General features: G+C 43.9%; 1 protein-coding gene across 1 annotated transcript in view; it reads right to left on the minus strand.

Moving 5' to 3' along the window:
* COL22A1 (collagen type XXII alpha 1 chain) overlaps positions 1-25,646 on the minus strand; it is a 238,177-nt gene that overhangs the window by 190,294 nt on the left and 22,237 nt on the right. Inside the window, exons 2-3 of the mRNA XM_081951041.1 lie at positions 13,736-13,903; positions 10,065-10,631 (exon numbers count right to left, since the gene is read on the minus strand). Coding sequence (XP_081807167.1) covers positions 10,065-10,631; positions 13,736-13,823 — 655 coding nt within the window. The 5' untranslated portion in view covers positions 13,824-13,903. The remainder of the gene's footprint in view (positions 1-10,064; positions 10,632-13,735; positions 13,904-25,646) is intronic.

The following is a 25,646-nucleotide window of genomic DNA, read 5'->3' on the forward strand; positions in this document are numbered from 1 at the left end:
GCTCCAACGCACATGTGTGCATGCCTCCCGCTGGCCAGCTGATATTCGGGTCCCATTTTGGTCCCAGGTGGCTTCAGGGAGGTCTGCTAGGGCCATAATGGGGCGCGGGTGGTCATGTGTGCATGCACAGGGGGGCAGGAGGAGCATGGGCATTGCATGCACATGCTTAGGTGGTGGGGCATGTGGGGCATTGCATGCACATGCTTAGGGGGTGGGGCATGTGGGGGGGGTTACGCACGCATTGCTAGGGGTGGGTTGCTTCCGGCATGACTGCTGGTTCAGTGCGTAAAAATGTTTTTTTAGAGGCAGTAAGCAGCCCCCAGTCTTTCTTAATAGCCCACAGCAGGTGCCAGCACTTAAGGAGATAACGAGCTTATTGAAAGAGGACGCCAACTACCTAGATGGCTCCATTCATAAACAAAGCAAATACTGCCAGCAGAGACGGGTATTTCAAAACCCCTTACATCAATTTTGACAGCTAACCAAAGCAGAATGATAGGATTAAAGCAAGCTGGCCTTGACCCTAAAAAAAAAAAAAACCCAAAAAACAACTAACATAGGACTAGCCATCAGCCACAATAAGAATTACCCACCACCATTTAGCCAAAGACACGAGCCCCCTGCAGAATATTTCAACCTTTAAAGTCACAGAAACCTATAAAGATCCATCCACTCATTCAGCCATTGGGTTGGCTGCCCCAGAACCACATGTGCTTGGTGGTTCTGCTTCATCAATAAATGGACCTTCTTTCCAATCAGCCTCCGGCCTCTATGCTGTTTCCAGCCCAGGATTGGGATTCAGCTGGTTTGGATCGGTTCAGGTGAAGCAGATGCTAATTTTACATCTGGTTCGCCAAACCGGTAGTTGCAAAGACTAGCCGGCCCCTCCCACCACACCACACCTCTCCCATGAGTCGCCACGTGGTCCGTTTTGGATGCCAAGTAAGTGCAGGGCCCATACAAAGGCTATGGGAGGGTGAAAAATGGGCCACCTGGAAATTCTGGAAGTCCAGAAACGCGCCCGTTTCTGGCCTCCAGAGGGCCTTTGGAGCCCAAGGGAGGTTGTTTTCCAGAGGTGGGTTCCTACTGGTTCGGACTGCTTCGGCCGAGTAGGTAGTAACTCGGCTGGCCACACCCCCGAACGAGTTCTATCAGTGCCACCGTATGCGCCGCCATCTTGTTTTTTGCTTCTGCGAATGCACAGAAGCAATTTTTTACTACTGTGCATGCGAGCTTAGGCCGCATCAAGTGCGCACATGGCCAAAGTGTGTCCCTGAACAAACTGGCAGTAACAGAAGCTGGAACCCACCCCTGTCATTTTAGCACCCCCCCCCCCCACTTCACTGTGGCGCAGGAGGTTGAGTAGGCCACGCCCACCCTGCAACCAGGCAGAAAACCAGTTCCGGCCTCTTTCTCCCAGCTTGGAACTGAACCAGATGGCTTTTCCTTCCAAGAGAGAAATGACTTAAGAGGGGGTGAGCATCTTTGCCTGTGGAAGTTTTGTTTTCCTCCTGTTTCTAAGCTGCATGTTTCTTTTTTTTTTCCTTTTTCCCCTCTCCACCCTCTAACCCCAATCAACCCCCCTGCTCATCCTATTTTGAGTGCAGTGTTTATTCCCTCCCCATCTAAAACGCTGGGAACCTTATAGTCCTGTAATATGTATCCCTGGAGGGGTTCATAGACCGCAAAAAGGTAGATCAAAAGGCCACAGTTTGCTACCCCTAATTTGTTGCAAAAACCCTTCCCTGGTCTTTGAAAACCAGGGTCTGTTTGTGCTGCAGTGGTTAGCTGAACCACCCATTGCAGATTTGGTTACTCCTATGGTCCCAACGATGTTTGCCTTTTGGGAAAGGAGAAAACTCATTTTTACCCAAGTAGCGTGGGTTTACCAAAATAACATTGGGAGAGGGAGTCCCCCTCTAGCTGAGGCTATAAAAAGGGAAGCTAATTCCTCCTGTGGTCACAAGCAATAAAGAGACTTCAGCGTTCTAGAATGTTGTCTCTATCCCCTTTTCCAGCAGCATTAAACATAGACCTATTTTGGAAGGAAAAATAAACTTAGCATTTATTTTGAAATAACGTTACGATGACAGCAAAAGGAGGAATAAAGGTGGTCCTCAACGTACGACCATAACTAAGCCAGCGGTAGGATTCACGTGCTTACTTTCCGTACTGGTTCGCTTCTCTCATACGTGCCTGCGCATGCGCACCACCTTCTGCACATGTGCAGGGCTCACGCATTACGTTGGGGCGGGTGGGCGGAGCCTCCAGCAGCTGCCACTACCGGTTCGCCCAAACCAGAGATAAGTGGCTGAATACCACCGCTGAACTGAACCTCCAAAATTTGCTAATCAAGACAGCTGTCAAATGAGTTTTGCCCCATTTTGCAACCTTTCTTGCCACAGTTCACGACAGTTGTTAGATTGGTAACACAGTTATTAAGTGAATCTGGGTTCCCAAGGACAAACCTCAACTTTTTTTACTTTTACATAGTAATATAAACTAGCTATTTCTTTTTAAAGAAATAGTTTTTTCTTTTTACCATTTTAAATGGTAAATTTCAATGTAGGGTATTTTTAATTGCTTTAATTTTATTGTTACTGCTTTTAACTTATGGCTAATTTGTTTATGAATTATAAATATGTTTTATGCATATACCTCCTCCGTGCCATATGCCTGTATATTTAATTGTACGCCGCCCCGAGTCCCTTCGTGGAGAGGGAGCAACTTATTAATTGAATAAAATAAAATAAATAATAAATAAATTCTATACCAACAAACCTACGTAAGTGGTAGAACCCAAAATCAAAGCTTCATTTTTATCCACCCCAGGCACAAAGTCCCAAAGTGGTTTCCAAGTAGAATGGAATGGAATAACATAGCGTAGCATAGCATAGCATAGCATTGAATTGAATTGGAAGGGACTTTGGAGGTCTTCTAGTCCAATCCCCTGCTTAGGCAGAAAACCCTACACCACTTCAGACAGTGGTCCAATCTCTTGTTAAAAACTTCCAGTGTTGGAGCATTCACAACTTCTGGACGCAAGCTGTTCCATTGATTAATTGTTCTAACTGTCAGGAAGTTTCTCCTCAGTTCTAAGGTGCTTCTCTCCTTGATTAGTTTCCACCCATTGCTTCTTGTTCTGTCCACAGGTGCCTTGGAGAATAGTTTGACTCCCTCTTCTTTGTGGCAACCCCTGAGATATTGGAACACTGCTATCATGTCTCCCCCTAGTCCTTCTTTTCATTAAACTAGACACACCCAGTTCCTGCAACTGTTTTGTAGAAACAGAAGTAATGGTATTTTTGTTCTTTCGCCAAAGCAATCGATTTAGTGATCTCTGCTAACTCTGTCAACGTTTGCAGCCATGAATTCATTGTGGGAACCAAAGTATCCTTCCATTTTTCTGCATAAGATTCAGCATCAAAACTTGGCACATCCATAAGAAACTTTTATGTGCCATGCACAATAGAGATGTTAGGTTTTCCCATTCCTACCAGCCTCCAGGCTGACACGTTTAAAAGGAAGCATGTTAACTTGATTTTTTTTCCCCAAAATGTCCCTGGGAATTTGCCCCTTTGATGAGCAAAGAACTTCTAGCTGAATGGGAACAGGTCAAAGTATCCAGTGCCTACAACACCCAAACATCTGGCAGCACTGCAGAAATACATTTTCCAGATTCTTGTCTATTCCTTTGGTGTGAGCTAAACACGAGAAGGTTTTTCACAGACTTCAAGTGTCAGAAGGATGAAATACAGTCAAGGAAAGGAAAAGCCATTCAGAGGCACGGAAAGCAGACAAAAGTCTTCAGAAAAGTTCCAGACTTTTGTGGGTTTTTGTTTCCCGGTATCTGAGAAACAACTAGATAAATCATTAGATAAATAGATACATAATAACCGTCCAGTTTTTGACATGGCATGGATTCTGGAATTGTGGGTGCCAGCCCTGGAGATGAAGGGTGGATGGGATATGAAGGCAAGCATTGTTTTCAGAAAGATCACTCATTTTCCCTCACTAACCACAAAAGTAACTACTGGAGTGGTTACAGATTTTTATTTTTATTTTGCATTTCCTAACAAGAACTATTATATATTAATCCGAAAGGAATATTTTTGATCTCCATTCTGGATTCATGAAATGGTTTTCTGGAATCGAGACAGCGATAAAACTGCTAATAGAATGTCCTTCGCAATAGAAATGAATATAGGTACAGTGATTCTTGGATCGTGACAACCTACCTACTTACCTACCTACCTACCTACCTACCTATATCTATCTATCTATCTGTGTGTGTGTGTGTGTGTGTCTGTCTGTCTCTCTGTCTCTCTGTCTGCCTGTCACCTACCTATATGTGTCTATCTGTCTATCTATGTGTGTGTGTCTATCGATCTATCTACCTACCTACCTATTTATCTATCTATTTATCTATTTACCTACCTATCTACCTGCCTATATCTGTCTATCTATGTGTGTGTGTGTGTGTGTGTCTGTCTGTCTGTCTACCTAACTACCCACCTACCTCTGTCTATCTGTGTGTGTGTGTGTGTGTTTATCTATCTGTCTGTCTGTCTGTCTGTCTGTCTGTCATCTATCTATCTATCTATCTATCTATCTATCTATCATCTATCTATCTATCTATCTATCTATCTATCTATCTATCTATCTACCTATCATCTATCTTACCCTACCCTACCCTACCCTACTCTTCCACCCACCCACCCACCCACCCACCCACCTACCTACCTACCTTTATCTATCTATCTCTATCTACCTACCTACCTACCTACCTACCTACCTACCTACCTCTGTCTGTCTGTCTGTCTTTGGAGATGCAGTATTCCAAGTGTGGCCTTACCAAGCACTAAGTGCAGGTCATGCCCACCCCAACTCTGCGAATGGGAAAAACATTGCAAAATGTCATGTGACAGCAACATGACGCCATGAGTTTGACACCTGTGCTCTAGAACAAGGGTCTCCAACTTGGAACTTTAAAACTTGTAGACTTCAACCCCCAGAATTCCCTAGCCACTGTGATTGGCTGAGGAATTCTGGGAGCTGAAGTCTACATATTCTAAAGTTCTCCAGGTTGAGAAACATTGCACTAGAAGTTTGACTATCCAATTAGGCCTCAATTGAATTAGCTATGCGCCTTTATTCCATTCCATACATTGAGAAATAGTGAGAGAGGAGAACCAAGGAAAACATGAAGATCTTTTTTCAGGAACAACGGAACAGTTATAACTCAAGAAGCTTCCAGACCAATTCTTCCTAAATCATTCCATATAGGAAGACATCCTCTCTCCATTTCTTCTTATTTGTAACATTTCTCAGTTGTTCACACGCCCAGCAACGTGTGTCATTAAGACTCATATTTCAAAGCACCACAATAAAAACATCTACATCATAAAGCATCTAAATCATAAAAATGACAGCAGCTGCCACCACAACAGTAACCTTCTGTCATGGTGGAACTAAGGAACACTGATAGTAAAAATTGCTGAACTGCAACCAGTAGCAATATCAAGCACTGACAAGAGGAGATCATCAATTGGCAGAGGCAAAGCAAGCCACATCTGGCTAAGCATCTGTATCAAAATGTGTGTGTTGGGGGGATGCATTTAAAGCACAATTTTAAAACTTGTGCATTTCAGTTGCAAACTTTTGTAATATGTTGCCCAGAGTCATCTTACCATGGACATGGATGGGAAAGATATTTAAATAAATAAATTGTGATAGCATCACCTCAGAAGCTGGCCTGACTGAGGCCATCTTGGAGGCTTCAGCATTGCCACAATGGTGATGAGGGATGGGGGAGGGGGATAAAGGTAGCTGGGATTTTGTAGTCAAAACAAAATACCGTATTTTTCAGAGTATAAGATGCACCTTTTTCCCTCAAAAAAGAGGGTGACAATTTGGGTGTGCCTTATATACTGAAAACAGCATTTCTGACCTCCCCAAACCTTGCCCCCTTTGCAAAAATGGCCATGCATAGCCTTTAGGAGGCTTCCAGAGTGCCACTGGGGGCTGGGGAGGGCAAAAATGAGTGAAAAATAGGCCGTTTTTTGCTCCGTTTTGCCCCCCTCCCGACCCCAGGAGCACTCTACAAACTTCCTAAAGACTATCCATGCCCCTTTTTTGAGAAAAAATGGGCCTGTTTTCACAAAAATGCCCCATTTTGGGGAGGTCTGCAGAGTGCAAAAGCTTTTTTTAAAAAATTGCCTCTTCGAAATCTTATACTCCGTTACATCTTATACTCCGAAAAATATGGTAGTTTCCCCTGAAAACCAAGGACATTCCCACAGGTGGCTGAAGAGAGGAGGAGTGAAGTTTCCAAGCAACCAGACAGCAGCTTGATTGGACCATGTGACTGATAGTTTTCAGTCATGGGGGGAAACTTTTCCTTTTAATTAGGTGAAAACCGCAGGAATCTTTAGAGTCGGTTTTCACCAGTTGGTGCCAATATGATCTATCCGATAAACTGTTCTTTGACGACGAAACTCCTTCCCTCGGAGTTCTGTTTGCCATGGGTGTATTGCATGGAACCCTAATAGGTAGTCCTTGACTTACGATCACAAGTGAGCCCCAAATTTATGCTGCTATGTGAGATATTTGTTAAGAGAGCTTTGCCCCATGTTATGACCTTTCTTGCCACCATCGTTAAGTGAATCCCTGCAGTTATTAAGTGAGTAACATAGTTGTTAAGTGAATCCGGCTTCCTTGTTAATTTCGATTGTCAGAAGGTCACAAAAGCTGATCACATAAACCAGGGACATTGCAACCCTCATAAATATGAATCAGTTACCAAATGTCTGAATTTTGATTACGTGACCACGGGGATGCCGCGACAGTCGTAAGTGTGAAAAGTGGTCCTAAGTCACTTTTTTTCAGTGCTGTTGTAACTTTGATGATCATTAAATGAACCGCCTTAAGTTGAGGAGTGCCTGTATACATTTTAAACAGATTTAGAAGGAAGAGCAATGTGTTTCAAACAGAGGTGGGCTGCTGGGGGTTTTCAGGGGTTCGGGAGAACCTCTAGCTAAGATTCTGTGCAGTTTGGAGAACCCCCAAATCCCAGTCCTGGCTGGCCCCCCTCGCCCCCCTCCCCTTCAGGAGTCCCCATGCGGCCCATTTTTGATGCAGGTACCGTATTTTTCAAAAAAGAAGGTGGAAATCTGGGTGTGTCTTATACACTGAATACAGCATTTTTGGCGTACTGAAACCCCGCCCCCTTTGCAAAAATGGACGTGCAGAGGCTTTGAGAGGCTTGCAAAGTGCTCCTGAGGGCTGGGGAGGGCAAAAAAAGAGCACAAAATGGGCCAATTTTGCCCCCCCCAGCCCCGAGGAGCACTCTACGAGCCTCCCAAAGCCTCTGGATGCCCCCTCCCCATTTTTTTGCAAAAAACAAGGCATGCAGAGGGCTTGGGAGCCTGCAGAGTGCAAAGAATTTTAAAGAATTTACCTCTTCAAAATCATGCTGTGTCTTATACTCCGGTGCCTCTTATAGTCCGAAAAATATGGTAAGTTCAGGGCGCGCATGGAGACTCGGGGAGGGGAAAAAATGGGCCTCCCGGAAGTTCAGGAAGGCCGGAAATGGGCCTGTTCCCAGCCTCCAGTGGGCTTCTGGGGCTTGGGGAGGCCATTTTTGCCCTTCCGAAAGCTTGAGGAAAGCCTCTGGAGCCCGAGGAGAGCAAAAACGCCACCCCCTCCCCTGTGGTGCAGGAGGCCAACTTGACCACGCCCACCATGGCCACACCTACCCAGCAACCGAACCCCATGCTAAAAAATGTTGAAGCCCCTCTCATATTCAGAAAGTAATAGACTGGATTTTTCCCACTCATAATAATAAGATGAATACTACACTACAAGACCTATTCAGATTTTGATAAATATAAATGTCACGGGAGGCAAAGTCAGTTTTAAGGGGAACATCATTTCTTGAAATGAAGTGCCAAAGCAAGGACCATAACGCCATTAAGGATTAAGAAAAAAAAAAGCTGCAATTCTTTTTGGGAGAAAAATGACAAAACAGCTAAGCCTTGTTGCATCACATCCAAGCTGCATTGCAAGTAGAGTGATCCTTATATTTGACAGAATCGCCATGTGTGAGAAGACAGACAATAATTTTCTTTTCATCTGTAATGCCCGATTCCCTATAAGGTTATTATTTTCCTCCTTCAAGTTGTAAACTCCAACCTAGAGTGATGTATTATCCCAGCGAAGTGTGACATCGATCAAATGAGAATGTCAGCCATCTGGAGATTTTCATGTAGCTTGAAAGTAGGAAGCCTTGGATTTGGGTACAACTTGGTGAGGACTAAGGAAAGTTCAGGACCCTGCATGAACCCAGCAATTTTAATTAACACAAATAACCGAGCAGCTTGAAAAGAAGCCGTGTGCTGCACTACGGAAAGTCGTAAGGGACATCAATTAGCCGGGCAATCCAATTTAAAGGTAAAAAGGTAAAGATTCCCCTTGCACATATGTGCTAGTTGTTCCCGACTCAAGGGGACAGTGCTCATCTCTGATTGAAAGCCAAAGAGCCAGCACTGTCCGAAAACGTCTCCGTGGTCATGTGGCCGGCATGACTAAATGCTGAATTACCTCCTGCAAACCTACCACTGATACACAGACATATATTTCCTTTTTAAATCCTTCCCTCTCTGGCTGCCTATCAAGCCACAAATCATTACTGCATTGAGGAAAACAGTTGCCCAAATCCAATAAAGCTGCCAGTCTGTCCATCAACTGCTTAGCTGGAGAATATCCAGGATTCAACCTAGAGATCTTTCTGTTACTGGTCAACATTCATCATCAGGCTTCTACAGAGTGGGGGTGATTCCCATACAGCAAGCTAGTTGCTACAGTTTTCATGCAGCTGTATTCTCCCCAATTAAGGATCTCCAAAAGTATCCACGATGGCAAATGGCACGTTTCTCTCTAAACTTTGAAGCCAAACATTTCAGTTTGTCCCAAAAGTGCTTTTTCCAAAAGGCAACTGGACTTTCTTGGGATTTTTTTTATTTCTCTTTGAAAACATTTCACTTCTCATCCAAGAAGCTTCTTCAGTTCTCACTGAAGTCAGAACTGAAGAAGCTTCTTGGATAAGAAATGAAATGTTTTCAAAGAAATAAAAAGCAACAAGAAAATCCATTTGCCTTTTTGAAAAAAGCACTTTTGGGACAACCACGACTTGGGTGATTGAGAATCTCCGTAGACAACACTTCTCTTTGTTACTCTGCAGTTGTTACACTGTTAGTTACATCCTCAAACCCCCATAACTTTAACAAACCTTAAACCATGGGCCTCACCCCATTCCCAAGAGGTCCATAAAGGGGGCATGCATAAGCGCACCAGTGTGCCTACCATCCCTGTCTTACTGTCTCCATTTATTCATACCCATTTCCTGTGTTCATATCCATGTTTATACTTATATCTGTTATCTCATACATGATTGACAAATGAAAGAAAGAAAGAAAGAAAGAAAGGAAGGAAGGAAGGAAGGAAGGAAGGAAGGAAGGAGGGAGGGAGGGAGGGAAGGAAGGAAGGAAGGATGGAAGGAAGGAAGGATGGAAGGAAGGAAGGATGGAAGGAAGGGATGGAAGGAAGGAAGGAAGGAAAGAAGGAGGGAGGGAGGGAGGGAAGGAAGGAAGGATGGAAGGAAGGAAGGATGGAAGGAAGGAAGGGATGGAAGGAAGGAAGGAAAGAAGGAGGGAGGGAGGGAAGGAAGGAAGGATGGATGGAAAGAAGAATGGATGGAAGGAAGGAAGGAAGGAAGGAAGGAGGGAGGGAGGGGAGGAAGGAAGGAAGGAAGGATGGAAGGAGGGAGGGAGGGAGGGAGGGAAGGAAGGAAGGAAGGAAGGAAACTTGACATTTTAAATGGCTACATAAATTATGAGGACATGAATTTTGCAATACATTTACTAATGGACAGTCTATTGTTGCTGGTGAAGGTTTTGAGAACACAGTCCTTTCCCCACACTGAGAGAGAGAGGTAAAATTCACAGGCTTATTCCTCATTAAACCAACCTTCCACCATTTCTTGGTCCATGGTTTATTTTACTTACTCTCACAGAGTCGTCTTCTCAGCTTCTCCCGTATCTTATCAATAGCATTGTAATCAGAGACATGGAAGACGTGAGCCGATTTTGGCTCCGAAGCAATTTCATCCAGTTCTTCTTTGAGGGCCTCCCCGACACCCACCGCAAAAATCCGGATGCCGGCCTTATGTGCCGCCATGGCTGGACTCAGGACATAATCCTGGCTCCTGCCATCTGTCAGGAGAATCACAACTTTCTTGATGGCGTTATCGTTCGGCCTCCCGCCAGCCTGTGCGGAAAAGCTATAACTATTGATGTACCGCAGGGCATCTCCAGTGTTCGTGTTGCCCCCGAGGTACTTGATGCCCTTTGCGGCTTCTTTGACCTCTTGCTGAGTCCCATAACTTCCAAGGTCAAACTCGGTGGTTGGCTGATCGCTGTAGCGGACGACCCCGACATGGGTTTTCTCTGGTCCAATCTCAAAGGTGTCCACCAGGTGGGCTATCCATTGGCGGACCTTCTCAAAGTCTTCTTTGCCCACACTGGAGGATGTGTCCAGCAGGAAGATCAGATCGTAGTGGACGTTCTTACAACCTGCGAGGGAGAGACGAGAAGCTCTTGTGACATGAGCGAGAAAGACAGCCAGGAAAAGAGCAACATGCATAGACATTTCTCTCCAACATAGCCAAGTCTACCTGAAGAAATGACTCAGCAGCTCTCTGTATCTCCAAAGCATTGAACATGTTTCACCTGGCAGACCCTCTGCTGAGTAATTTTCTTAGAGGTTCTGTCTTAATGGCACTTTCTCAAAAACGAGCTCCGAGTCCAGCTTTTTGCTGCGGTTTGGAAACTTTCTCTCCCCCACCTTCTTTCTCTCCCTTGCGGCTGCTGTTTTGGCTCAGCCCCTTTTGTCTACTCTGTTAGCATATCTATGAGGCAACTTTTAAAAAAAAGAAAGAAAGAAAGAAACTCCCAACAGACTGAGCTCTGTTCTCCCGCCTTCCTTTCCCCTTTAATATGCCACCAGCTGAAAATGCCTGGCCATATCAGATTATCTGCCTTCGACCCAGTCACACGCTCTTTCCACAGCTCTACATATTCTCTCTTAACCAGGGCTGTTATATTTTATTAATCATTAGTCTTCAGAAATGTTGTTGCATTTGTTATTAACACCAGTCAAAAGGTTTCACAAAATAAGATTAGAAACGAAACCTTGCAGGCGTGTGACTCACTGAGTGCAAAATATTCAAAATCATTATTTTATCAGAAGAAGCATCTCTCTCGCTCTGTGTGTATACTCAATATGTAGTAGCTAAATATAAATGGATGTAGTGACAGATTTTATTTTCCTGGGCTCCAAGATCACCGCAGATGGGGACTGCAGCCAAGAAATTAAAAGAGGCTTGCTGCTGGGGAGGAAAGCTAAGGCAAATCTAGACAGCTTACTAAAAAGCAGAGGCATCATCCTGCCAACAAAAGTGCATATAGTCAAGGCTATAGTTTTCCCAGTTGCAATGGATGGCTGTGAAGGTTGGACCATAAGGAAGGCTGAGCGCCAAAGAATGGAGGCCTTTGAACTGGGGTGCTGGAGAAGACTCCTGCGAGTCCCTTCTGATCAAACCAGTCAGTCCTAGAGGACATCAACCGTAACTACTCTTTAGAAGGTCAGATCATGAAGATGAAACTCAAAGACTTTGGCTACCTAATGAGAAGGAAGGACTCACTGGAGAAGATCCTCATGCTGGAGGGCAAAATAAGAAGGGGACGACAGAGAATGAGGTGGCTGGATAGAGTCATTTAAGCAGCAGGCGTGAACGTAAATGGACTCCAGCGGATGGTAGAGGACAGGAAGGCCTGGAGGAACGTTGTCCATGGGGTCACGATGGGTCAGACACAACTTCGCAACTAACAATAAATGATATCCCCAAAAGCATGTATTTCAAGAAATAGACCATAAAAGTCTATTTTTATAGACCATAAAAGTAGACCATCTCTTTTATAGTACATCTTTGAACTATTCTATTTTATTTATCTTTGTTTTCTACAGACAACAGTGAGGCAGCCCATTTAAATAAATAAACAGCAGGATGAATGTTTGTCACATCTGAAGTCTTGCTAGAGATGACTGAAATTGGACAGATCCTTCAACTTTACCTGAATCAATAATTTAGCTCAAAGATTAAATTAAACAATTTTATTCATTATCCCCCAAAGTGCTTCAACAATTGCAGGGTTGTACAGCTTTTACGTGAGAGCTATAATGGTATTTGCATGCATACTTCTCCAAGCAAGTCTTATCATGTTCAGGGGAGCTCACCTAGGATATTCATGTGAGAAAGATCTCACTTTGAGCAAATTCTAGAAGAATTTGGCAAGCTGCAAAATGGGTCTGAGAACAATTTGACCCAATCATCTTTTCAAAACAATCCTTTGAACTGAATCACTGAAAGAATCTGATCTGCCAAATGTAATCCATCAAATCAATTTGGATTTTTCTTTCTTTCTTTCAAACTTTGGTGTGTTAGAATGATTTAACAAAGAGGCCACCCTGAGCTTCACATAGTATGGGGCTGGACTAGAAGACCTCCAAGGTCCCTTCCAACTCTGGCACTGCGTGTTCTGTATTCAACAATGATTTCAAAAGTGGCCCAATGAAGTAGGAAGTTATTCTCCGTTTTTAAGTGGGAGGGACACTTTGCTCCCCTAAATGGAATTGAAGAAAAATGAAATGAAATGAATTTATAAAAACAACAACAAATGCTTTTTCAATGTTTCCAATTGGTGCGTCTAACCAAAGCGTATCTTCTTTGCTGAAGAGCAATAAGTAATGCTGAGGTCATGCAGGTAGTCCTCGACTTACAACCACAATTGAGCCCAACATTTCTGTTGTTAAGCGAGACCGTTTGTTCAGTGAGTTTTGCCCCATTTTGAGACTTTTCCTGCCACATTTGTTAAGCAAATCAAGGCCCTTGTTAAATTGGCAACATGGTTGTTAAGTGAATCTGACTTCCTCACTGACATTGTTTGTCAGAAGGTCACAAAAGGGGATCCTGGGACACTGCAACCATCATAAATATGAACCAGCTGCCAAGCATTTGAATTTCGATCATGTCACCATGGGAATGCTGCAACAGTTGTTAAGTGTGAAAAACACCCATGAGTCACTTTTTTCAGTGCTGTTGTAACTTTGAACAGTCACTAAAGGAATTGTTGTAAATTGAGGACTATCTGTATATTTAAAATAATATTAAATCTCTCTCTATATAAATGACCATGTGTGTGTCCAGCATAACTCTGGAACGCCTCAAGCAATTTCAACCAAATGTGGTATACAGATGACTTACTCTCTGGAAACAAATACTGGGGGAGGGGAAGACACCCCTAACACCCCCTCGGGGTGTGCGTTCTGTTAAGATACAGCCTGTTGTGCCTTAAAATGACTTCTACTGTACAGCACTGTGGAGTTGCCATGGTAACGGCTTCACGGTAATCCATAAGGGGGCTCCCTCTGGTAAGGGGAAAATCCAACATTAAGAATTGTGGCGATGTTAATGGAAGGAGGGTTGGGATAGATAAATACCCAGGCAGTGCCGGGTTATCAATTGTATTGCCTACTGTAATTTTCAGAACGTTTTTATAAGATCCCAACTAAAGGCCCACTTGAATGACAATTTCTTGCAGCCAATACCGACACTTACCTGCCCTGTGAGCTTTAATCTTCTCTCCACCCCAGAGGAGAAGTAGCACCAAGATGGAAGCGATTAAGTATCTTCCTACAACAGGCATTTCTTCTCACTTCCCAGAGATAACACAACTTTTTTTTTGTTCTCCTCTTTACTATATGGAATTCTTCTACAAATCCATGCCTGAGAAAAGGAGATTTAAAAAGAGAGGAAGAGACATGAGAAAAATGTAACAAAATTCTTCAACTAAGAAATCACCACTTAAAAGGATAGCACCCAAAAGATAGGGAGAATGTCAGATATGATTGTCCAAAGGTACATTGTTTCCTTTGGCTTCTCTTTGCTCTGAGTTTTTTTTTATTTTTTATTTGAGTACAAATAATCCATCTTCCATTAAACAGTGTGTCATCTGGGTACAAATGTTTGTGCAATAACAATTAAAATTTACAATCATATTCATTATTAATCTCTTAGCAATGACAATACATTAAATATCTGATACCTTCCATCCTCTTCTTAGTTTGCTTATCTCTATTAAGCCTATTATTCTTTTTATATTTTACTCATCTACTTTTATACCTAATTTTTATATTTATCCTCTAACCATCGATAAAATGTTTCCCATATCACATAATAACCAGTTTGTTCTTTCTCTTTAATTGCAAGTGTTAATCTATTCATTTCTGCACATTCTGATATTTTCCTTATTATATTCTCCTCTGTAGGAATCTCTTCACTTTTCCGGTTTGTGCAAATACAATTCTAGTTGCGGTTATTACATGAATAATCAAATATACATTTTCTTTACTATAAGTTTTTGGTAAGATCCCCAACAGAAATGTTTTAGGTTTCAAGTCAATATGTTGTATCATCTTTTCTAACCACGTGCATATTTTTTTCCTAATATTTTTTAGCTTCTATACATGTCTACCACATAGGATAATATGAGCCAGGTGTCCGATGACATTTCCAACATTTAGCTGTTTTATCTTTAAACAGTCAACCAGTGACATGCGGTGAGGTTTATGGCTGGTGAGGCTGGTGATGTCATCAGCGCGAGCTGCGGTCCCCTTCATGTTGACTCAGGAAGGCGGGGAATGGGACCACGCGTACAGGAGGCTGAAGCTGCCTCAGCCTCCTGCACACTTGGTCCCACCCCCTTCCTTCCTGACACCTGAGTCAACATGAAGGGGACCACGGAGCACGCTCCCCGGGACCACGGAGCACGCTCCCCGGGACCACGGAGCGCGCTCCCCGGGACCACGGAGCGCGCTCCCCGGGACCACGGAGCGCGCTTCGCGGGACCGCGACTCACACTCCCCGGTCCCCTTCATGTTGACTCAGGAAGGCGGGGAATGGGACCACGCGTACAGGAGGCTGAAGCTGCCTCAGCCTCCTGCACACTTGGTCCCACCCCCTTCCTTCCTGACACCTGAGTCAACATGAAGGGGACCACGGAGCACGCTCCCCGGGACCACGGAGCGCGCTCCCCGGGACCACGGAGCGCGCTCCCCGGGACCACGGAGCGCGCTTCGCGGGACCGCGACTCACACTCCGCGGTCCCCTTCATGTTGACTCAGGAAGGCGGGGAATGGGACATGTGCAGGAGGGAGGCTGAGGCTAGAGGAGCCTCCTGCACACGTGGTCCCATTCCCGGACCACGTGTACAGAAGGCTCCTCGGCACCTTTTCCCTTTTCCCTTTTTTTATTTTCATGATGAAAGTGGTGAGGCTCTGCCTCCCCTGCCTCCCCTGACCGCACGTCCCTGCAGTCAACATCTCACCAGGTTCAAGTTGAGCAGTTGATTTTCATGGAAAGCACATTCTACTGGAGCTATCTGATAAGAAAGATGTAAAAACACAGCACAGTGACTTAATCATGAAATCTAGCAGTAATTGTGCTTAGAGAACAACCAAGGCAGAAGTCACGAGGGTCTGTGGACTTATTGGAAAGACTAGCCAGGGGCCTCTTTCTGGAAACACTTTGAAGGTATGTTCCTAGTGATCTCTGCAGAAATATTACTCGTATTTCACCAAACTTATATCTCAGTTTCCTGTAATCACCAATAAAACCATTAATCAATAAAAACAATCAGTCCCCAAAATTATGCCTCCAAAACCCCTGGATTGGTCATCCTTAAAGCTATCAAGATTGGTCATTGTTAAAGCTATCATTGAACATGTGGTGGGACGGCTGCCACCCACCACATGTTCAATGGACCCGTGTCCCTCCTGGCTGGTACTGGCATCCTGGGAGGTGACACGAGGCTGGCTTCTGGGCCTGGTGAACGCCTCATTGGGTGAGGGATCCTTACCAACTGCCTTGAAAGAGGCGGTGGTGAGGCCCTTACTCAAGAGGCCTTCACTTGACCCAATGGAGCTAGCTAATTATCGTCCAGTCTCCAACCTTCCCTTCCTGGCGAAGGTTGTTGAGAATGTGGTGGCGCAGCAATTTCCACGTCACCTCAATGAATCCGACTATCTCGACCCACGCCAGTCCGGCTTCCGACCCGGGCACAGCACAGAGACAGCCTTGGTCGCGTTGGTTGATGATCTCTGGAGGGCCAGAGATAGAGGTTGTTCCTCTATCCTGGTCCTATTAGACCTCTCAGCGGCTTTTGATACCATCGACCATGGTATCCTATTGCGCCGGCTGGAGGGGATGGGAGTCGGAGGCACCGTTTTACGGTGGTTCGGCTCTTACCTCTCCGGCCGGATGCAATATGTGTTGACAAGGGGGCAGAGGTCGACCCTGAGGCCACTCTCTTGTGGGGTGCCGCAGGGGTCGGTCCTCTCACCCCTTCTGTTCAACGCATATGTGAAGCCGCTGGGCGAGATCATCCGTGGTTTTGGGGTTGAATATCATCTGTACGCTGATGATACCCAGCTGTACATCTCAACCCCAAGCCACCCCAACGAGGCTGTCGAAGTGATGTCCCGGTGTTTGGAAGCCGTCGGGGTCTGGATGGGGGACAACAGACTCAAGCTCAACCCTTCCAAGACTAAGTGGCTGTGGCTACCGGCACCTCGGTTCAGCCAGCTGACTCCATCGCTGGCCATAGGGGACGAGCAATTGCCCCCTGTGGAACGGGCGCGCAATTTGGGCGTCCTCCTAGATGCCCGGCTGTCAATGGATGACCATGTGGCAGCCGTGGCAAGGGGGGCGTTCCACCAGGTTCGCCTGGTGCGCCAATTGCGCCCCTTACTGGACCGGGATGCCCTACGCACGGTCACTCATGTGCTGGTGATGTCTCGCCTAGACTACTGTAATGCTCTCTACATGGGGCTTCCCTTGGGACGCGCCCGGAGACTGCAGCTAGTCCAGAACGCGGCCGCGCGGGTTGTCATGGGGATTACCAGATACTCCCACGTAACACCACTCCTGCGGTAGCTGCACTGGCTGCCTGTGGTTTTTCGGGTGCATTTCAAGGTTCTGATCACCATCTTTAAAGCGCTCCATGGCACAGGACCTAGTTACTTGCGGGATCGCATCCTCCCACATACATCCCTGCGGCCAATTCGCTCTCACAGGGAGGGGCTTCTCCAGGTGCCGTCCACTAGGCAATGCCAGCGGGCGGCGCCAAGGAGTAGGGCCTTCTCTGTGATGGGCCCAACCCTCTGGAATGACCTCCCCCCCGATATTAGAACCACCACGGACTTCCGCTCCTTCCGACAAAAATTGAAGACTCACCTGTTCCGATTAGCTGGCCTGGCATAATTATAACTGTTATAACTGTTACCTCCTGGAAATATATTTTTAACTGGTATTTTAAGGGTATTGTTTTAAATTTAATTGATTTTAGGGGTTTTAAAGCCATATTTATATTCTTGCTGTACAGTTCTTTTAATTCTTTTAACCTCCTCCATATTTATTTATTTATTTATTTATTTATTCATCTGTTTATCTATTTAATGAATTTTACTGTGGATGATGTATTTGCTGTGTGGACTGTACACTGCCCCGAGTCCCTTTTGGGAGAGGGGGCGGTCTAGAAGTGCAAAGAAAGAAAGAAAGAAAGAAAGAAAGAAAGAAAGAAAGAAAGAAAGAAAGAAAGAAAGAAAGAAAGAAAGAAAGAAAGAAAGAAAGAAAGAAAGAAAGATCACTTCCGATATGTAAGCATTCCTGCTATCTCTTGAATTTAGTCTCATGACTTTTCTTGAGTGGGTCTTAGCTACCCCATGTTTCTAATATTAAATATTACCTCAGATACTGAATCTCAGATGCTGAAGCTAAAGCTGAAATACTTTGGCCACCAAATGAAAAAGAGGAGAGTCATTGGCAAAGACCCTGATGTTGGGAAAGATGGAAGGCCAAAAGAGAAGGGGACGACAGAGGAAGATAGTTAGCCAGTGTCATTGAAGTAATGAAGGTGAGTTTGAGCAAAATGAGAGAGAGAGTGGAGGACAGGGGAGTTTGGCATGCTCTGATCCATGGGGTGGCAAAGAGTCAAATACGACTGAGCCACTGAACAACAAAAGGAAACTTCCCACGAAAGCATTTGTGCATGAATCTGCACTGTATATCGGATATTAATACAATTGAGAGAATCCAGAGGTATTTCACAAGAAGAGTACTCCACTCCTCTACTCACAACAGAATACCTTACACCACCAGGCTTGAAATTTTGGGTTTGGAGAACTTAGAACTATGCCGCCTACAGTCTGACTTAAGCATAGTACACACAATTATCTGCTACAACATCCTACCTGTCAATGACTACTTCAGCTTCTACCGCAATAATACACAAACAATAGATACAAACTCAAGGTGAACCGCTCCAAACTCGATTGCAGAAAATATAACTTCAACAACAGAGTGGTCAATGCCTGGAATGCTCTATCTGACACGGTTGTTACATCCCCAAAAAACCATAATTTTAATCTAAGACTGTCTACTGTTGACCTCACCCCATTCCTAAGAGGTCCGTAAAGGGGGCGTGCATAAGCGCACCAGCGTGCCTACCGTCCCTGTCCTACTGTCTCAATTTATTCATACCCATTTACTGTGTTCATATTTATGTTTATACTTATACCTGTTATCTTTTACATGTTTGACAAACTAACTAAATAACTAACTAACTAGCTAACTAACTAACTAAATACATGAACCAATTTTCAGCTGTGTGACTTTCTCATAGGATACCTTGTTCTTTGATAATCACCCCCAAAAGGTGAGATTAAGATGAAAGGGGATATTGTCAATCCTTTCCAATGGACGTGGCTGGACTTTATGTACAGACATAGCAACTGAAAAGTTACTGGTTTTGAAAGAGCAGATTAAAAAGGTCTTTGTTGAAGGACCACAGGGAGAAGATTATGGAGAAAGAACAGAAGACTGTTGAGGACAGAAGATTGGAAATTATCCTCAGGGCTTTTCTGTCTTCTTCTGTGGAGACTTGAGTCTATTTACAGTAGCTCTTTTTGAGCTGAACTGGCAGAAACATTTCAAGTAGGCTGCAGTAGCAATTCTCTTCTTTCTTTGAGCATACTAGGACATCATTGACTTTAAAAAAACACAAAGTAGTGTTCTTTTCCCCATTAGGACATAAATGAATGTATAGATCTGCCTATTTATAAATACATGGATGTGCATATAAAGCATTGCCATAGATAAAAAGTAAGATGGGAAATGCAACAGTGGGAGTTTGTAATAAATAAAACCCTGAATTCCTGGGAATCAGTGTGGGATCACTTTTTTTCTCTAGCAATCTGTCTGGGTGGCAGGATTTGGTGGAGAAGTTCTTCACTCCATCCTCTGTTATCAGAGATACTAATTACAAGGAAGATGAGGAAGGTCTCATTAGTATCTTCATGTTGGCGCTCTCTACAGTGGCGGGGAAAATTCTCATACCACTGATGATGTTACCTAACACAGTTCTAGGCTGCATGAACAGAGGGATAGAATCAAGATCACGTGAAGGGTTAATACCACTTTATAAGGCCTTGGTAAGGCCACACTTGGAATACTGCATCCAGTTTTGGTTGCCACGATATAGAAAAGATGTGGAGACTCTAGAAAGAGTGCAGAGAAGAGCAACAAAGATGATTACTGGACTGGAGGCTAAAATTTATAAAGAACGGTTGCAGGAACTGGGTATGTCTAGTTCCGTAATGGCTAACCTATGATACGCATGCCGGAAGTGGCATGCAGAGCTATCTCTCTATGACTGTGAGCCATCGCTGGTTGCTCTTCTGAGTTCCAGCACACCAGGCAGCTGGTCTTCACATGCATGGGAGTGCCAGAAACTGGAAGATCAGCTGCCCGGTATGCATGCACATGCCGGGCAGCTGCTCTTCTGGTTTCTGCTGGGTGCATATGCACCGGCTACCTGGTTTCCGATTTCTGGCGTGCATGTGCACCAGCCAGCTGGTCTTTGCATGTGCATGCATGCCAGAAACTGAAAGAACAGGTGACTGGTGTGCACATGCACACGCTGGAAATCAGAAAAGCATAAGCATGCGCACCAGAGCGCTGTTCTTCCAGATTCCTGTGCACACCCACACGTGCATGCTCCCATTTAGGCACTTGGTGCCAAAAAGGTTCGCCCACATTGGTTTAGTCTAATGAAAAGTAGGATTAGGGGTGATATGATAGCAGTCTTCTGATATCTCAGGGGCTGCCACAAAGAAGAGCGAGTCAAACTATTCTCCAAGGCACCTGAGGGCAGAACAAGAAGCAACGGGTGGAAACTAATCAAGGAGAGAAGCAACCTAGAATTAAGGAGAAATTTCCTTACAATTGGAACAATTAATCCACAGAACAACTTTCCTCCAGAAGTTGCGAATGCTCCAACTAGACATTTTAAAGACAATGTTTGTTTGTTTTGTTTTGTTTTTATTGGATTTATATGCCGCCCTTCTCCCAAAGGACTCAGGGTGGCGTACAACATTAAAAAAAACACATCCCGAAAGTTAAAAAGAAATTAAATACATATCCAAAAAAACAAACCGAATTTATAGGACAATACATTTAAAAAATAAGTTAAAATTAACAGGCCAGGCCGGCTTGCTGGAAAAGCCAACTTTTTAGGGTGCGTCGGAAGGACCGGAGGTCGGGGATTATGCGAAGCTCCGGGGGCAACTCATTCCAGAGGGAAGGCGCTCCCACAGAGAAGGCTCTTCCCCTGGGGGTCACCAGCCGACACTGTCTGGCCGACGGCACCCTGAGGAGGCCAACTCTGTGGGATCGTACTGGACGGTGGGAGGCTACTGGTGGCAGTAGGTGGTATCATAAGTACCCTGGGCCTAAGCCATGGAGCGCTTTAAAGGTCATAATTAATACCTTGAATTGCACCCGGAAAACAACTGGCAACCAGTGCAGGCCGCCTAAAAGGGGTGTAACATCGGAGCACCTAGGTACCCCAATGACAACCCGCGCGGCCGCATTCTGGACCAGCTGAAGCCTCCGGGTGCTCTTCAAGGGCAGCCCCATGTAGAGAGCGTTGCAGTAGTCCAGGCGAGAAAGGACGAGGGCATGAGTGACTGTGCACAGAGCATCCCGATCCAGGAAGGGGCGCAACTGACGTACCAGGCGAACCTGTTACACAACCATTTGTCTGAAATGGTGTAGGATTTATGCCTGAGTAAGGGGTTGGACTAGAAGACCTCCAAGATCTCTTCCAACTCTGTTATTCTGTTATCTGCTAGAAAACAACCAAGTTCAGAGAATTTTAAGGACCCCACAGAAATCCTTGCCTATTCAAGTTGGATGGATACCAAATTTATGTCCCTATTTGTATGTCCGTGTTTTTTTTTCCAGCTACATCTTTAAAAGAGTTTCAAATACAGGTTTGTCCCTCTCTTGATAGGAAAGTAAGTGACGAATCACAGGTTTTTTTTTTAATGGCAATTTCTATCAAGGATAAATGTGGCTGCAAACCACTGAGAATATTTATGCAATAGAAGTGTCAGTAAAAAGAGAAATGAGCTACTCCTAGCCTTAGTGCAGGTGGCACATCTGGCAGGAAATGTCTTACTATGTTAGGTTTCTACATCTATATTATTTTTGGAAATAACTTGCAAGAAGAACTTCAGATGTTGCATGAATATGAACCAAGAATGTGTCTGTTATTCTTTAAAGCAGCAGGTCCTTTTTCAAGTTTCTATATCAGCTTGGGGAGGTCGCACATAAATTGTGGCTCTTAAACTAGCTGCCCCTTTTTAAAGCTCAAACATTAGCATGGAAAAGGACAAGATGCTAGAAGGAATAGTTTATAAGGCGGTTGTGCTAAATTAATTACATGGTGCAGATAGTCTTATTTTTTAAACAAAGCTCACTGAAAAACAGCACTTCTTATTTTATGTATTATTTTTGCCTTTCTGAACAGGTTTCAGAATAATTCAGAATAATAATTATTCAGAATAATAATTATTTATTATTTCATGTTGCTGCATTTTTGTTGTTGTTGTTAGTTGTGAAGTTGTGTCCGACCCATCGCAACCCCATGGACTACATTCCTCCAGGCCTTCCTGTCCCCTGGAGTCCATTTAAACTCATGCCTACCGCTTCGGTGACTCCATCCAGCCACCTCATTCTCTGTCGTCCCCTTCTTCTTTTGCCCTCAATCTTTCCCAGCATTAGGCTCTTCTCCAGGGAGTCCTTCCTCCTTTCATTAGGCGGCTAAAGTATTTGGTGCATTTTTGTACCAAGCATCAAAATCTAGTGGGGCTATCGCCAAATTTAGGTGTAAATGTAAACGTGATATCTGCCATAGGTGTTGCATTTCAACACCCATCAATTACAATCTTGATTAACACTTTAGGAGACATCTATGTACACTCCTTTTTGGTGGGAGGGAGATTACAATTTATACTTCATTTTTGGTTTGTTTGTTTTGTCAAGTGTGCATAAGATAATAGATATAAGTACATACAAGATTATGAATACATGAAAGGGATATGAATAAATGGGGTTGTTAGGACAGGGATAGAAGGCACGCCTCTTACAGACCGCTTAGGAATGGGGTGAGGTCAACAGTAGATAGTCTAAGGCAGGGGTGTCCGAACTTGGGAACTTTAAGACTTGTGGACTTTAACTCTCAGAATTCCCCAGCCAGCTGGCTGGGGAATTCTGGGAGTTGAAGTCCACAAGTCTTAAAGTTCCCAAGTTTGGACACCCCTGGTCTAAGGTTAAAGTTGTGGGGGTTTGGGGAAGAAACCCCTGAGTCAGGTAACACATTCCAGGCATTGACCACTCTGTTGCTGAAATCGTATTTTCTGCAACCACGCTTGGAGCGAAGGACTCTTCTCGTGAAAGATCTCTGGACTCGCTCAGTTGTATTAATGTCCGATATGCAGTGTGGGTTCCAGACAGATGAGCTGTATTTGAGAATTTTTCACTTTTTAATTTTTAATGTCGTAAGATGTCACCATTTGTTTAATAATAAAGTGGCAAATTTTTTTTGCATCTCTCTTCAATATCTTTCCCGTGAGCATATCTTGGATGGAGTTGCAACATTTTCCCCTTTCAAGATCGAATTATAAAGTCGTCTTCAGAATCTGGAAACCTTCCAGCATTTGCAGCAGCCGGTTTTAAAAACTGAGTTTTGTGCCAGGCTGTATATTTTAAACATTGTCCAGTAGGTGTCCCAGCAACACCATAAGATACAGTTGAAGGGGTTTCTTTTTGCAGAAAAAGCACAGACGCGCACACAAAATGTGATACAATACTGTAATCCAATTCAGCAAATTCTGGTGTTAAAAGGTTTGAAAAATACCAATGCTGTCCATTTAAAATGATTGAACAAGCTTGATGCCCATTTCTCTCTCTCATGGGAGATATATTGCATCTAGTATCAGATTAACAGAATTGGAAGGGACCTTATAGGTCATCTAGTCCAACCCCCCACCGCCGCTCAGGCAGGAGACCCTACACCATTACTGACAAATGGCAGTCTAATCTCTTCTTGAAAGTCTGAAGTGGTGAAGCCCTCACAACTTCCAAAGGCAACTTCTGTTCCATTGGTTGATTGTTCTCACTGTCAGAAAGTTCCTCCCTATTTCTGGATTGAATCTCTCTTTGGTCAGTTTGCATCCAATTATTCCTTGTCTGGCCTTCAGGTGCTTTGGAAAATAGCTTGACCTCCTCTTCTCTGGGGCAGCCCCTCAAATATTGAAAGACTGCTACCATGTCTCCCCTGGTCCTTCTCTTCACTAGACTAGCCATGCCCAGTTCCTCAACCGTTCTTCATATGTTTTAGTCTCCAGTCCCCTAATCATCTTTGTTGCTCTTCTCTGCACTCTTTCTAGAGTCTCCACATCTTTTCTACATCGTGGCGACCAAAACTGAATGCGGTATTCCAAGTGTGGCCTTACCAAGGCATTATAAAGTGGTATTAACCCTTCACGTGATCTTGATTCCATCCTTTTGTTAATTCAGCCTAGGGCTGTGTTAGGTAACATCATCAGTGGTATGAGAATTTTCCCCGCCACTGTAGAGAGTGCCAACATGAAGATACTAATGAGACCTTCCTCATCTTCCTTGCAATTAGTATCTCTGATAACAGAGGATGGAGTGAAGAACTTCTTCACCAAATCCTGCCACCCAAACAGATTGCTTTTTATAGTATGGTGATCAAAACTGGATGCATTACACTAGGTCAGTGGTGGGTTTCAAAAAAATTTAGAACCTATTCTGTAGGTGTGGCCTGTTTTGTGGGAGTGGCTCGGCAGTCATGTGACTGGGTGGGAGTGGCTTAGTGGTCATGTGACCAGAGGGGCATGGCCAAGTTGGAAAATGTGGTGAAACTCACTTAATAATGCTCTTGTTTAGCAACCAAAATTTTGGGCTCAATTGTGATCATAAGTTATCTTCCTTCCTTCCTTCCTTCCTTCCTTCCTTCCTTCCTTCCTTCCTTCCTTCCTTCCTTCTTGTGTCTCTCTCCCCCACTTATTTTCTTTCTTTCTTTCTCTTTCTTTCTTCCTTCCTTCTTACTTATCTCTCTCTCCAACTTTCTTTCTTTCTCTTTCTCATTCTTTCTTTCTGTCTCTCTCTCTCTCTCTCACACACACACACACACCATTTCCCTCATATCTGCCATCGCCTCCTCCTGAACCTCAAAAATAAAAAGACCTCCGAAAATAAGGCCAAGTGCTTATTTCGAGGGTCAAAAGAAAATAAGACTGTGTTCAATATATTTAGCATTTAAATTTATAGCAGACAAGATAGCAAATCATGAGGTAAATCAGAGAGCATACAGATCACACGGAAGAAAAAGGTGGGAAAAAAGGAAAACTCCCCTTTATATTTAGGGTAACCAATCATAGCGAAGATTGCCTCATGCAAGAGCCAGCCAACCAATCAACTACCACTGTGTATTCTGGCCCATTGTACACTTTACTGTTCCAGCTACTAAACTGAGTATCTTATGAGAGGATTTAGCTAGTTTGCTGAGATTCAATTTTTGATATGCACAATTTAATTCGACATTTGGACTCTTGAACGAAGTGAAAGACAATAGCATCTCTAAAGCACTTTCTGGAGGATATATCGAAGAGGTCTTGAGATATAGCATGTTATTATAAATTAACTATGAATGAAGGTGGGAAGTGGGAGTAAGTTATTCTTACTTTTTTTTCTTTTCTCTGTGTTTTTTTTTCTTTCCCACACCTCTTACTCTTTCGTTTTGCCTTCCATCTTTTTCAGTTTATTTTAGTTTATACCATTGTAATTATAAACTTTCATAAGATTACTATAAAAAAAACCTTTAATAAGACTTAAACATGGAATTTAAGCTTAACATCTTTTGCAGTTGTTGAGTACAATTCCTTGTTCCAAACACTATGTTTAGAAGAGAATTCTCACCGATATTGATCCCTTGCTCTTAAAAGAAGCTATTAATGGTTCCTGACACAGACGAAGTTTGGACATTCCTGAATAAGGACCAGCTGAGACTTTGAAAATATATTTCTGCCCACTGGAAACAGAG

The sequence above is a fragment of the Natrix helvetica genome, assembly GCF_964273705.1.
Source record: "Natrix helvetica genome assembly, chromosome: 4".
NCBI lineage: Eukaryota > Metazoa > Chordata > Lepidosauria > Squamata > Natricidae > Natrix > Natrix helvetica.